We start from the raw sequence: 14,891 nt of genomic DNA, 5'->3' as shown, positions 1-14,891 counted from the left end.
CAATACTAGTTATTCTATTTCCTTTTTCTTTTTTTGCGAACCCAGCGCTGGCATTTTAATATGATTTATTGCAAAATTCTGTTTTGCAAAATATATTATTGCACAATGTCGTATTGCAAAAGAAGACCAGTGATAAGTACAAACACCTGAATAATTAGTCAGAAAGATATGAAGTAACATTCACATTAACTTTAATTCTGTTTAAAGTTAATTCACTCTGCTTTTAAACAATGTTATATCAACTGGACTGAAGATAATATCTGCTGTTCAAGTAGTACTACAGATAAGTTGGGAGTCACTAGTTTCGTAACTCCTAGATCTTAAAATCTTATCTGGGTTAATGTGGTCTAGACTTCACAAGTAGTGGATTTTAATCTAGTTGTGGTCTGATGTGGTCTTCACATTTTAAAGGAATAAAGTTTTCTAATGGCACAAATAAAAATGTCCTGTTGGTAAACTTGAGGTCAGCAAAATTCTACCTCTCTATTCTGAGAACTGACATTTTTCCAGACCTTAAGACAAACCACAGTCCATCTCCGTGGTTGCAGCTTTCTTCTCTGATGAGTCAGGACCAAGCTTTAGAAAAGGCCTTTTCAACAAACTATTTCTTAAGATAGTCGCCAAGTCAAGCACTGGCAAGCTTCAAATAGCCACTTCAACTACTGAGGCTTTGAACTTGTTCTACTTGGCCCCTGTTTCCTCAGCCTTCATCAGAATGTAGGAGGTTTTGTTTGGGAATTTGAGGTGTAGTATCTCCAGACACACCAGATGCTCAGGTTCACCCACAGTACATCCGGCTACATCCCAGTGGTTTCCTGGTAAACTAATCCAACAAAAATGTTGCTGTTAATACTGTGTCAAAACATGCAGCCTTACTGTATGACCATTTATCAAACAAGATTTAAAGTGGCAAAGAAGTGAATGAGGACTGGTGCAAAATAACATATACCCAGTGCACACTGTGCAAACCTTGTGCAGCTTTCCAAATAAATACAATCTTCTTATTACTCCAGTAGAGTAACGTTGTTTGGTTGTATTGTCCCTCATCCTCAGCTCTGCTCTTCTTATTACCCAAACCAAGATCACTGCAACATCATCTTAAGCCACCACAGAGCTCCTTATCTGAAAATTCATTATCGGCAAGGATGTGCACGTTGTTACGTGAATAAAACTGTAAAATACTGAAGCACAGAAAGTCTAAGTGCTGTTGCTAGTACCAGTTTGTGCCACTCTATATCTCTACTTTATTTTATTTAAAATGATTTTGTACTTGTTACAGCCTAAAAATCCAAATATATTATATAATATTTAATATAATATTCAGGAATGTGTACATTTACATCTGCACATATACACAGTGTAGTCAGTTTAGTAAAAGCACATTTTTAAGGTAGTTTCATTTCCATTTTATGTTAGTTTACTACATTTGAAAAGCTAATAATATACTTATTGATGTTATGGGAGCTTTAGTAAAGACCTCCTGGGTATTTCTCAGATTCAGATTGTTAACTGAGCTTCCAGACATCAGTCCCACAGTGATAACTACACATTAATGAGCCAGTATAAGTGTGGGAGTGAACCAAAAACAGGCTGTGAGACAGACAGAGGCAGAAAAGTGAGGAAGGAAGAGAGCTGGAGGGTGATAGCAGCTGGTTTAATTTGCGTATGAGGCGGCCCCACGGGGGTGTCACTTTGGGGAAGAGGTTACTGTTGCATATATTAAATATCAGCTTCTTGTTCGAGTTCATTCTTGTTCACACACCACCATGTGACTGTCGGGACCAGATGCACACAGACTCTCCAGCCGCAGCAGCTTTAAGTTGGATTTCTAATTGCATGGCCGTGTTCACTGTTTCTGGAAGTTCCGGGTAAAATCTCCGACATGTTCTGGTTCATGCAGGGACTGTGCTCTCTACCAGCGTTTCTGGTCGTCTGGTCCTCCTGCACTTTCATTGTTCCCTACCTGATTGCGATTTTCAGACGCGATGTCGACGTAGTCTTTCCATATATAAGGTGAGTTTCCTCCATTAAAGCTGTTTAATCTAACTTTCAACAAGTGATGTTTGGGATATAAAAACGTGCCTGTGTGTGTGTTTCATTGTGAAGTGAAGTAGAAAAATCTGAGAGTTGAAGCACAACAGAAAGTTTACTTTCGTTTTCCTGCGCTTTAACTTGGCTGATGTCCAAACTCCAGCTGCGTTCACATCTGTCGAGTCAGAGGACGCCTTCAGCTTTTTACCTCCACTTTTCACTTCTCCATTTAAGAATAGACGTTGACTTTCACAGAAGACGAATGTACTTTAACTTTAATTCAACTATAAACCTACAATTAAAGGACTAAATTGATCTCTCTCTGCATGCTCAGTGATGCTGGTGCCAACCCCCCGGAGAGTTGCGTCTTTGGCCTCATGGCGTTCATTTCTGCGTACGCAGGTGTGTTCACTTGTTTTACTATGAAAATCTGAAGTGTCACGTCTCTTTCTCTTTAAGCAACTTTGGACTTTTTCAGCGTGTCACCAAGCTTTCCAGATTTCTTAGTCCCATTTCCCCTTTAAAGAAAATGAAAGTAGACGTTTATGGTTAAAGTGCAGAAGGAGTTTTTTGTCACATGTTCATAAATGGTTGTGGAAAATTGACATTTTGACCTTTGCACAGCGATGGCCACCATATATTCCAGATACAAGTTTGTGGAGAAGCTGAATGAGGACACAAGTGTGGTGAGACCATGTCTCAATAAAACGGCTCTGTGGTTTGGGATGCTGTCCTGTTTGGGCATGTGTATTGTTGCAACCTTTCAGGTATGTCTGCACATATAGTGAGCATTTAATTCTTATAATTTTTATACAATGTAGGCCTATGTTTGATGTTTCTTCTTTTTGATTGCAGGAAACAACACAGACTATAGTTCATGATATAGGGGCAATGGTTTTCTTTGTCACTGGTGTATTATACATCATTCTGCAGACAGTGATATCATGTAAAGCCTATCCATATGGATCATCCATGAGCGTGTGTCGAGCACGTTTGGCTGTCGCTGTCATTGCTTTTCTGGCATTTTTCCCGAGTATCCTTTCGCAAACATTAAATGTGTTTTGTTAGCAGGAAAGACACGTATTTAACGAGGAACTTGGTTTTATATTTGTAATATCATTGTCCGGTATCAGTAGTTACATGTCAGTGGTGTTTCCCTTAATAGATGATTCAGCTGTAATTTGTGCATATTATGTGAAACAAACCAGCCTGCACAGACTCAGAGAGGACCGGGTAAGCTGCAAGGTGTTATTCATGTGGTAAACATGTGTTTGGAGCTGAAACAATTAGTTAATTAATCACCTGGAATCAATTTGTCAAGGAAGAATCAAGCTGATGCCAGAGACTTGAGCTAAAACACCAAAAATTCCCCAGTTCCAGTTTCTTATTTATGAGAATCTGCTGCTTCTCTTCACGTCACATTTGGAAAATGAAACAGTGCTTCTATGTAATTGTGTTACAGAGGAAGATAAACAATAAAAGGTTCATAGGATTGTTGAATCATGTGATGCTCATCTTTAGTAGCTTTACAATCACTAGTGAGCTGCCCACATACCTGTGAAAAGTACAGAAATCGACAAATTATCAAGGCTTTAAAAATATTGGTTTTCCTAGTATTTATAAACCAAACAATTCATTGAGTGACATAGAAAGCACCTATCATTGTAATTCTAATTGTACTGTGATGTGGGCTGATTGCAGGACTATCCCTACCACATAGCCAGCGCTGTATGTGAGTGGATTGTTGCCTTCAGCTTCGTCTGCTTCTTCCTCACATATATTGAAGATTTCAAAGTGAGTATAACACCATTACTCAGAATAATCATTATTTTCCTATTATAGTTTCATATTCCTCTCTCTCTCTCTCTCTCTCTCTTTTATTTCCAACAGGTGTTTACCTTACAGGTTAAAATGGAATTTGTAGAGTAGAGTTCATCTCTGACTCCCAGCAAAACTGTACGAACATCAGTATTTTTACTTTGAAAAGGTTGTGAGGCTTTTCTCCTCATATTTTTCACACAAGACTTTTGTACGACTATGTATGTATGTGTATGAATTGACTGAAGTTGTTTGTAAAATTAGTACGTCACACATTATTATTATTATTTATACTTTTTTTTTTACTGGCTTTACATCACAGGCAAAAATGACCATAGCCTGTATTTTTATGCCTTTTCTACAATCACAAATCATTTTACTAGTGTACTTATTGCCAGCTGTCATCAGTCAAACGACACTTTGCACTTTGCACTCTTGACAATTGCCACACCAGCGAGGCTTCCTGTCAAACTTGTGACCAATATTAGGAGAAGTTGATCATTCATTGAACACATGATCGAACATATGATTGCCACATGTGTTTAAATAAGACAAACAAACAAACAAAAAAAAAACACAAACACATATTACTGTAAAGTCACAATACTCCAGATTCAGAGTTTAGGTTCTGGTGCTTGCTGTGGTTCTCCAGTGCAGCTATGGATGTCACTTTGCGTGTTTACAGCATGTAGGTTGCTCATGCAATGTGAATTTGTTTTCCAAGTACAACTGCTAAATTAAATTGCTGTAATTAAATGAACAGGAATTTAGGCTGATTAGAACTAAAGAGGTTTATTCAACACGCTTTCAAACAGAAATAGAAAGCATTTTAATATACTAATATATTTAGTTCCACATTATCAAGCCCCAAGTTGGGAACTGCTGCTTTAGAGCATACTGCTTAGAAGTAAGGGGAAAAAGGATGCGGGCTGCTAAGTCCTGGGATCAAAACACAAACTTAATATAAGATAATAAAAAGTTGAGAAACACTGCCAGTTTCACTGAGATGTTTATTACTGTACCATGCTCTTCTCACTCAGACCTTAAAGGATAATGTGACCTCTTACTTGCTGAGAAAAGTGGTCAGATTTTGTTGTTGAAGTGTCCACTGTTGGCATGAAGATCACAGATTTTACACTTAAACCAAAGTACTGGCTGATGCTCTATATACTAGGAGGATTGTTTACATCCTTCTCCGTTGACTGAATAATAACAGTATTGCAGGAAAGAATTCTACTGCTGCAACCTGAAGAATTGAGAATGACGGTCACATGAATAATTAATATTAACGTTTTCACTACAGACTGTGTATTTACAAAAGAATATTTACTCCATTTTTGTATTTTTGCTTGTAAAATCATGTACTGTATAGATGATAAAGAACTGCTGAGGTGTAAAGTAAAGACACACTTTTTTTAAAATCAAACTGCATGAATGTTTATTACAGACATAATCACAGATAGAACAATTCCTCTTCTTAAAGGGTGACTTCAATTTCAATTTTCAAGTTAGTTTCCATGGCTGTAGTTTAGGAAGTGCATTTATATGAAAGGTATTAAACTTCTCTCTGCCACGCCTATATTAAAATATCTAAATATCTAGTGAAAACTCTACAATTCATGTCCATGTTATCCTCAAATTAGAACAATAGGAAGCTGATTGAAAATTGGTGATGTCACTGGTTAACAAAGTGCTTTCTGGATATCTCCAAACTTCACAGTCTTAGCATCATATCCACTAACAGAAGTCAGATTTTTGTGCTACGCTATTCTTGCCAATCCTTCTTTATTTTACTATTTTGCCTTTTCAGGTCATATACTACCTAAGTTCTGATAAAAGGGAATGTTAACTAGAGGAATACCTAAAGTAGAGGTACACATTCGATTTCTAATTATAGTCTTCTATTGGTGACATAATCTTTTTTTTTAATGTGCAGTACAGTTGATGAGGATTTCAAATAATCTGTAGTGTGTAGGTGAACGACCAGACAATACTGTAGATTTTGTTTCACATGAACCAAATGCTGTGTCTAAGACAGAAACACTTCCCTGTTTGTGGTCAGTTTTCTTCTTACCATTGTTCAAATTTTCTTACAATTTGCCTACAATACCCGGTAATAATATATGCATTATTTTACTTCTGTGTGGATATGAGCACATTAAGATCACCCTTTGGCACACTGCAGATATTTCAAGCACACAGATTTCCAAATTTTGCAAGTGCAAATAGGACTTTAGTGCATTTGCAGCCTAATGTCACCGACAGTAAACATGTAATCTGACCTACTTAACTGCAAATATGAAACTGGAACCAGGTCACGGTGATATTTTCACTCTGACTTTAACAGACAGAGAGATTGATGTTTTAAACATTCAGAAAATCGAAAGGGAGACTGATAAGTGTTTCTCTTAAAGGCATGAAAGCGTGATGGTAGCGTCACTACCACAGAGAATTAGTACCTACTACACGATGGGCTTTGTAGAAAAACTACATGCTACTGCAATGTTCTGAGGACTACCGATTACATATCAATAGGGAAAACTATTCCCTTCATCAAAAATGCTAACGATGTATCAAAATCTAAGAGGTCTGAATGACCAATATGAAAACCATTTCAGCTCATTTAGACTGAAATTACAATTACTCTGGGTAGCTTTTCCTGTTTGCACCTGCTTTAAATGCAGGTTACAACCTGCATCTCTCTCTGAGCACAGACCTACAGAAGCTCAGGTGGCGATAGGCGGCCTTTACATGAAGTTCAGCGGTGATTGGGGTAAAGAGGAGGCATCAGTCACTGAAAGATGATTCACTGTCAGAGCTGGTGGCAGCGACATCTTGATCCTCTTTACTCTTCGTTCCTCCATCAGGCACTGGGGCATCTGGTGTGCTGTCATGAGCAGTGGGGGGATTATTATCGATCAGAGTAATGAAACCTTGTCGTACAAAATTAAGACAAAGAAATAAATGTATGATCAACACAAGTGTAAAACACTCACTCAAGCAAGTTAGGATCCAAACCCTCCATGGCCATTTTATTCCTAATGGCCATAACTGGAACCCCCTAAAACAAATTAAATCATATTAAGATACAGGAGATCATCAGCATATATGTTGTTTTAATCCCTGTAAAACAGAAGTCAATCTTCTCTGTGACTCACCACTTGAACCATTTTTAGATATCGGGCATAACGAGGGTCCTTGGCAACGGTCATTACATTCTCTGCTACCGTCTCTGGGATTTGAGTCTGTGCAGCTTCTGGTGGACTCTGAACGGGCTACGACATGAAATGAATGAATAAGGAGGTGTTAAATAAGAAGTAGTTAGGATTGAACAAGACATCAGATGTGGTACCTTGTTCAGTGTTTCTGTGCATTTATAATAACACTTTATTAAAGAATAAATTTTCTTTCTTCTTTATTTATCAAACTCCTCCTACTTTACATACTTGTAAATCTTGGATTAGAAGAAGTTAAGAGGATGAGCTAATTACATCTTGGTTAAAGCTCCACACAAAAATGAGAATTTATATTCTCTGTTGCATAGCTGACCAAATATTACTTCAAAAGACACTTTCCTTTTGGCTGTTCTACAGTAAACTTTTCTTTGCTTGACGGATGCCAATAATTTCACCCTTCTGAAACAACATCTATCATCTTTACCACTACCACAGGATGTACCTGCCGACACACTTCTTTAAGAAACGAGAAGCTACTCACTGCATCAGTCAGGGTTAAACAACTTGGTTGGTTAAATCAAGGTAATGACTTTTTTTGGACAAGTAGTGTATTTTCTAGTTTGTGTTTTTACCTCTGAGGATGGAAGAGTTCCTGCTGATGGACCATCTGCTTGGCTCTGACTAGCAGTAGTTGGTCCATTAGCTTGTGCAGTTTGCCGCTGACTTAGCCCGTCTATTGTGACATCCTCAAGTCCAGGAATGGAGGAAAGCTGCTCATACCATAACAATATTTAATGAATTATTAGTACATTAGGATGAAATATATACAGTGTGGCATAAATGGCAGACAGAATGACTCACCTTAGCTTCCAAAATACATAAAGTGGTTTCTATCTGCTGTATGCGTAGAGATATGTTTGCAAGTTTCTGTGGGACATAAGTTTACAGCTCAGTATGTGACTGAAAACGTGACAGAGATTGCATGTTGGAGCACAACAAGGGAGCACAGACAGAAAGAAAAATGTAAATAGTAAAAGAAGATGCACAAACCTCTTCACAAACTGTGGAAAAACGATTAAGGAATTGAACTGTATGTGCAACAAACTGGTTGAGGTAGGCAACAATTTTTCTCTGTTGTATAGCAGGAACCTGACGGAAACACAAAAAAAGGTATTTAGATCATTTATAATGGTGGTATGATGGTTTTAGATGTACAATTTGTGAAGTAACCCAAACTCTTAATACCAAGAACAACAGTGTTCACATGTTAACAGATCACAGTGTTAAAACTCTCATTATATATTTGAATAATTACAGTACGTCTATATGAGAATGCTTCTGCTGCAATAGTACAGTTACTCTGTAGTGATTGCGTAAAATAGTGAGTACAGCAGAGAAAAGAGGAAATCTCCAGAAAACTGTAAATATTTCATGTGTATGTCAACTTTTTAAGCACTTGTTCTAGACAGTGACGTTTACTGGAGACTATAAAATTGTCTGCTGCTTTTAACACAGCTTGTTGACTAAATAGTTTTGCTGATCTGATGCTACAGTGTGACTGTCTGCACGAACGGTTTCTGCCCGTTTCTTCTCATTTCCTCAAACAGTCACTGTTCATGTTAGCAAGCTAAATACCAACCGTGGTAAGATCAACTCCAGACCCCACAATTGGCAGTCCATCCTCATCCATGTTGAATATTTAAGTCTTATTGTAGATTATATTGCAGTGTCACTTATAATAAGATTAAAATTAACTGGAAAACGCTGCAATTGCTGGATAAACAGAAGCTATAAGACGATTCATGTGACTCTGGGTTGCGTGATTACGTCGTGACGTGAAACAACATGGAGGCGGACTTCCGGTCTGTATGAAAACAACATCCGGTAGTAATGCTACAAAATATTATTATGTGTGAACAAAATATCAAATAAATATTACAGTCATATGAGCCATAAAGTAATACAAAGTGAGTTATATCAATATGTATATATATGCAATATTTTACTTGCATAACAGACTTTGTTTTGAGGTGTAGTAGAATTACAACATAGTATGAGTAGACGTTTTTGGGACGCTCTCTCCTTACATCTTGAAATTATCTTGTTTTGTGTGCCACACGTCAGGCAGGATTGATGAAGAAATATTATGCCTGAAATATTTAAAATCTTGTAAATGTGAGTTTTGACATGGTATGAAGAAATTGGAATTAGCTATTCTCGCTCGGTTGTGAGACTTTTATTTTGAAAAAAGGAAACGCGACGGAAGAAGCCTTGAGGAAACGGGTGTTTGCGTGGTAACGACGCATGTTAGCCACCAAATTAAATAACATCAATATACATGTATTTTTTACTGCTACAGAAGACGTTTCGCACAAATGGAAATTCTGGGGTCAACCGACAAAATAAGCGGTATGTCTATTAACAATCAACGTCCGCTGTAATTAAAAGCAAGTTATGTTTACATTAGCCAAACAGTTAGCGGGAACCGTCTATTTAATGGAATCATGCCATTTATAAGCTGTCATGTTGGTGCTGTTGCAATAGGAAACATTTTGTTATGATCATATTTTATATGATAACGCTAATTATTACAGTTCATTGCAACGATATCTACATAAGGCGTGAGAAGTTTGCAAGTTTAAAACTCGCATGGCATGGTTTTGTCCAGCAATTATACTAGTTCGTGTGTTATGGATCATAGTTGACGCATAGGACAGAAATACAGATTAGTCAGTATCTGGGCCATTGTTTTGATTGATCAAATTGTTAACGATTTGATCTTCCATTGTGAAAGAGCTAATGTAAAGTAATTTCAGTTAAACTTGTTGTTGAATTTGTTGTTAAGTTGCATCTGCTGAATGAATTAAAAGCTCCCTGGTCCCCTACAGAAACCACCTCTCTCATTACACATCTGTGTTTCAGACCCATCCCTGCTTCTTCCAGCGCTTCGCCTCCTGGTGCCCCCGCTGCAGCTTCTGTCTGCTGCTATGTGGCAGCTGGCGAAGCAGAAAGATGTGATGAATTATGAGAAACTTCAGGAGTTTGTGTACATGGTGACAGAGGCAGTGCCTGGATTGATCAACCACAGACAGAGGGCCCAGCTCATTTTGGGTCTACGAGCAAGGGTGAGCAGAATTTGCAGTTTCTGTGACAAACAAATCATGTAATTTTGGTGTTATTTACTAAATGTGTTTATATTTCAGTTGATCCTGGAGCTATGCAAAGGTTCAGTGCAAGGTTATGTTGACTCTCAAGTGATTCACAGCCATTTAAATAGACTCCCTTTAACGTCTACAAACACAGATGTAAGTACATTAAATGAGCACCTCTTTGAAATCAACTGAAAAACAGGCTCACATGCCTCTTTTAGTGACATGATTCTAACCCTTTGTAGTACAGGGATCCAGAGGTGAAAACAACAGAGTCCACTTTCACTGAACTTGTTCAAAGCCTGCTGAAAGATCCAGTTGAGAGGGCGTACTTCTTCCAGGTCAGACTGATTTTAGTTATTCATGATTTAGCTTGGGAATACTCAATGTCATTTCTAATATACACGGACAATTATTATCTCTTTCAGGAGGTGTTTCCAGTGGAATATGGACCACAGTATGATGCAGCTCTACATGTATTGCTGTGGGAGTTGCTCTCAAAACTAGAAAAGTTACTTCCAGTACCAGACCTCAAACAGGTCAGTCCATCCAGCTGTTTCAGGTTGTTTTACCTTCTCTACATTTGACCAGAAACATAAAAACAGCTGTACTGTGATTACAGACTGCAGCTTGGCTTGCTTCTGTTCCCTCTGTGTTTGAAGAATGTGTGCAGTCCACACCTGAAGAACTGAGCTCAGTTTTTAAGCACTATAAAAGCTCAGGACTATTGAAAATGCCATGTAAGTAGACCTGAAATGACCAATTGATAAACAGAAAATTAATCTGTAAAAACTGTAACTGGGGATATATGTGTATTTTTACAGTTTTACCATGAAAACAACAGTTTTGGATATTTGTATACTTATGGTATAAAAGAGAGATAGAAGTTTACACAATAAATTCTGAGAGCGCTGGCCCCCAAATTAAATCTGGAGATCAGTATCTGACTGTGTAATACTACTACTACTACTACTACTACTGCTACTACTACTACTACTGTGTCTATAAAGGATATTCACCTCCCTACTTTCTATTACTTTTCAGAGACCTGTTTTCACTTTGACATAGAAGATTTAGTTTGTAAATTTTTCTCAAAAAAGCCCAATGAAATTATCGATTGTCAATTCAATGTTGTAAAAAAATTAAATGTGAAAATTGTCTTTACCTACTTATATATCATTGGCGTGTAATTGCGTGTTCTATTTTTTGATTTTTAATTTATTTTTACAGATGGACCTTCAACCACTATTGGAAGTTGCATCATGTCTGCTTTATCTATTCCTCCCTCGCAAAAGACAAACATCTCTGCTGGACTGGAATCTATCCACAACTATGCCAATATACTAAACCCAGTCACTCTTTTCGGAGCAGACCAGTACAGCGTTGTGGCTGTTTACACAGAAGTGGAAGCTGAAGTTTCTGAAGTAGATGGACAAATGATCGAGTCAGCTGAAGGTCAAGTTCAAACAGATTTCTATGAAGAAGAGATTGTGGCTGTAAGCACAGATAACATCGTCAGTGAGGAGGCTCTCAGCGCGAAAGCAGAAGAAACAAGTGAAACCTTAGATGTTGCTAAAGCTTTGGAGACTCTGACCAAAACATTTTTAAGAAAGGAGAGTCTGGGACAAGATGCACAGACAGGAAGGAGTAACGATTCATCCCTACATGATGAAGTTGGGACAGGAAATGATATAGATCAAGGGGAGACACTTAAAGGACATGAAACAAGTGACCAGTCTGATGATAAAATAGAAACTAATGGTAAAGAGGTGGAGGATGATTTCCAAATTGGAGACATAGCAAGCGATATGACCTCCTCTAACGTCAAATCTTTTCCTGTTCATGAAGAAATGACAGATGTCTCCAGTGATGTCTCTATTTCTGAATCACTACAGTCTTCCTCCTCAGCTCACATCCGCAGGTCATCTCGTCTACAAACGAAGACCTCACCCAGTTGGCAGGAGACGTGTAAATTCAAGACTGTGAAGGACGTTACAGAGGAACCAAAAAAGTACAAAATACATTCATATTGCAATATTGTAACTGCTTGATAGTGTTTTTAATTATATTTGTTTTAATTTCCCCCCCTGTGCTGCATGTTGTCTTATCATATGTGTTGGTTTTATCCTTTAAAAAGATTTATTTAAAAGAAGAGTTTAATCTAAATACAGTTTTAAGAGTGGTATTGATTTTCTCACCAAAATTTCAAACTATTAGATTTTACTAGCTATTAATAGTATTTTAGCAATATCTATTCTTTCCCATTACAGTGTCTTCAGATGACATTTTAAAAGCAATTACTCAAATGTAATTATTTATATAAATTTATAGATATATAAATGAGGACAGACATTTAAAAACTAACCAGCAATGTTTTAAATTTTACCAGGAGCAAACCTGACATATCAGTTTCTCCATCTGTGATCGCAATCAAAGGAATCAACAAAGGTAATGTGTGGATATGAAGAAGAGAAAAATGTTCTTCAATAAAACCTACATGTTTCACTGAAAACTGGGTAATTAATTTTATTAATTTTAATTATTTTTGCAGATGATTCGGAAGCAATGACCTCCATCATCTTCACCTGTTCACAGTGTCCCTTCCTCGACTCGGATGAAAACAGCCCTCCACACTTCCACATGCAGAGCATTCAAACAGAAGTATACAGGACTCTTTCAGGAACCAAATTTACACCCTCTCCTTGCAGCTCTGATGAAATATTTACATCAATAAAACTTTTCCCTAAAGGAAACGCAGAGCAGAATAAAACAGAACAACCTGCCAGTCAAAGCAAAGTAACTGTCTCTCAGGCCCAGAGCAGGCAAAAGGCGCTCACATGTGAAACATGCGGCAAGATGTTCACTCGCACATCAGACGTCAGGAGGCACCAGCTCACTCACACAGGTGAAAGACCGTTTCACTGCTCGCAGTGTGACCGAACCTTCCAGCACTCGTGGGATCTAGCAAAGCATGAGAGTAAACACCATGGCGTGGCCGTCACCTTCACCTGCCAGCTGTGTAGGAGCTCCTTCGCCAATCTCCGGGCACTAACTGTTCATCACAAGAAGTCTCACTCACAGGAAATGCAACTCCCTCAGATCTGCTCTATCTGCAGCCAGAGTTTCCCCACTTCTTCTGAGCTGCTTGAGCACAGGAAAACCCACGTTACCAGTAAACGTTATATCTGCCAACAGTGCGGTGAAGGCTTCGACTCCCTGCTTGCACGTTCCCAGCACAGACAGATGCATCAGGTGAAGCGCCAGTTTAAGTGTCCACATTGCGAGAAGACATATACTCGGAGGTCTGACGTAAAGCGGCATTTGTCCACCCACACTGGAGAGCGTCCTTATCAGTGTAACCAGTGCAACAAACGATTCTCGCTCCGCTTTATGCTCATGAAACACCTCCGTGTCCACACAGGTGAGCGGCCTTTCCAGTGCTCCCACTGTCCAAAGAGGTTCACACTGGTGTCTGTGCTGGCCAGACATGAAAGGATGCACACAGGAGAGAAGCCTTTCCTCTGCTCACAATGTGGGAAGGGCTTTTTGTCGCAGGGAGAGCTTTCAAAACACCACAGGTCACATGTGGATGACAGGCCCTACTCCTGCCCACAGTGTGACAAACGTTTCAAGAGCAAGAAAACACAGCAGGAGCACATTATGTCCCACACTGGTGCCCGGCCATACCCATGCACCTACTGCGGGAAGGGCTTTACCAAACCGTATGCACTGACCAGACACAATCTCATTCACACAGGAGAGAGGCCGTTCCCCTGTGGACATTGTGAGAAGTCATTTCTCACCCTCAGTGAGGCTCAGTTGCACGAGCGTATTCATACGGGGGAGAGGCCCTATTCCTGCAGCACATGTGAACTCAAATTTAAGAGCTCATCAGAGCTGGCACGACACAAACGGAGCCACTCAGGACTGAAGCCATTGAAGCCATCCTGTGAACAGTGTATAAAAACATTCACGTCCAAGGCAAAGCTGAAGAAACACATGGAGACACACAGGAAGGAGGCAGAAGCAGCACAGCCTGTGGACTCTATACTGCCCGAGGAATCAAATACTTAAATTAATAATAGACACTCACTCAATGGTTAGGTTAGTGGAGTAGTGGAAAAGAATGCATATTGTTGAATGGGTGTTAAATTTAGTATCAACAGTAACAAGCTCAGAGTAGGAGATAATTTATTTTATGCAGATCAGGTGAAAATCATTTGTCCACTTCCATGAACATTTATTTCCCCTTAAATCATTTTGACATATCGGTGCAACTCTGCTTTGAAATTTGCAATTTCGAAGTTGTAATTATGTTTTAAATAGCATTTACAGGTGAACAAAAGCAGTGTTTATTAAACAATTTTTGATTTATTCAATCAAAATACTGCCTGTTTCTTCATGTTATTACTGTACTATTGTGCATTTGTAGTGTGCACAGACAGTTTGGCTCAAAACATGGGCACCTCCCAAGGTTAAAAAGCAGATCTTCTAGTAACAAACAATGCAAACAATACCGTACACATACACAAATAAGCCTAAGTTGTCCAGTAATATACAATAAGTAATGAGATCATTAAGCCCTGTGGCTTTTAGTTTAGAAATTCACATATAGAGAATGTGGAGATTGTGAAAGAGGTTTTCGTTAGACAGGGAGGTGAAACAAAGGCCATGGAATAAATGCTACCTTTGGGAAGTGTATAATTATGTACAGTTT

The 14,891-nt window shown here is 38.6% G+C and overlaps 3 protein-coding genes across 3 annotated transcripts; 2 read left to right on the top strand and 1 right to left on the bottom strand.

Moving 5' to 3' along the window:
- The first annotated feature begins 1,585 nt into the window (after positions 1–1,585).
- Positions 1,586–4,756, top strand: dram1 (DNA-damage regulated autophagy modulator 1). The gene is made up of 7 exons (XM_026363008.1): positions 1,586–2,013; positions 2,366–2,433; positions 2,656–2,798; positions 2,887–3,064; positions 3,206–3,264; positions 3,733–3,825; positions 3,922–4,756. Exons 1-7 carry the CDS (start codon positions 1,883–1,885, stop codon positions 3,958–3,960), a joined length of 711 nt encoding a protein of 236 aa, XP_026218793.1. The 5' UTR covers positions 1,586–1,882; the 3' UTR covers positions 3,961–4,756.
- A 534-nt stretch (positions 4,757–5,290) lies between these two features.
- washc3 (WASH complex subunit 3) lies at positions 5,291–8,851 on the bottom strand. The gene is made up of 7 exons (XM_026363009.1): positions 8,665–8,851; positions 8,076–8,174; positions 7,887–7,952; positions 7,658–7,795; positions 7,008–7,124; positions 6,846–6,910; positions 5,291–6,736 (listed from the first exon to the last, which is right to left on the bottom strand). The coding sequence occupies exons 1-7, from the start codon at positions 8,713–8,715 to the stop codon at positions 6,637–6,639; spliced, it is 636 nt and encodes a 211-aa protein (XP_026218794.1). The 5' UTR covers positions 8,716–8,851; the 3' UTR covers positions 5,291–6,636.
- Positions 8,852–9,296: 445 nt separating this feature from the next.
- Positions 9,297–14,544, top strand: LOC113164901 (zinc finger protein 502-like). Its single transcript, XM_026364438.1, has 9 exons — positions 9,297–9,434; positions 9,948–10,150; positions 10,229–10,330; positions 10,420–10,515; positions 10,603–10,713; positions 10,797–10,914; positions 11,405–12,185; positions 12,564–12,622; positions 12,726–14,544. The coding sequence occupies exons 1-9, from the start codon at positions 9,401–9,403 to the stop codon at positions 14,246–14,248; spliced, it is 3,027 nt and encodes a 1,008-aa protein (XP_026220223.1). The 5' UTR covers positions 9,297–9,400; the 3' UTR covers positions 14,249–14,544.
- The last annotated feature ends 347 nt before the right edge of the window (positions 14,545–14,891 follow it).

The sequence above is a fragment of the Anabas testudineus genome, chromosome 23 (assembly GCF_900324465.2).
Source record: "Anabas testudineus chromosome 23, fAnaTes1.2, whole genome shotgun sequence".
In the NCBI taxonomy this organism is placed as follows: domain Eukaryota; kingdom Metazoa; phylum Chordata; class Actinopteri; order Anabantiformes; family Anabantidae; genus Anabas; species Anabas testudineus.
This window is presented reverse-complemented; position numbering and strand designations above follow the sequence as displayed.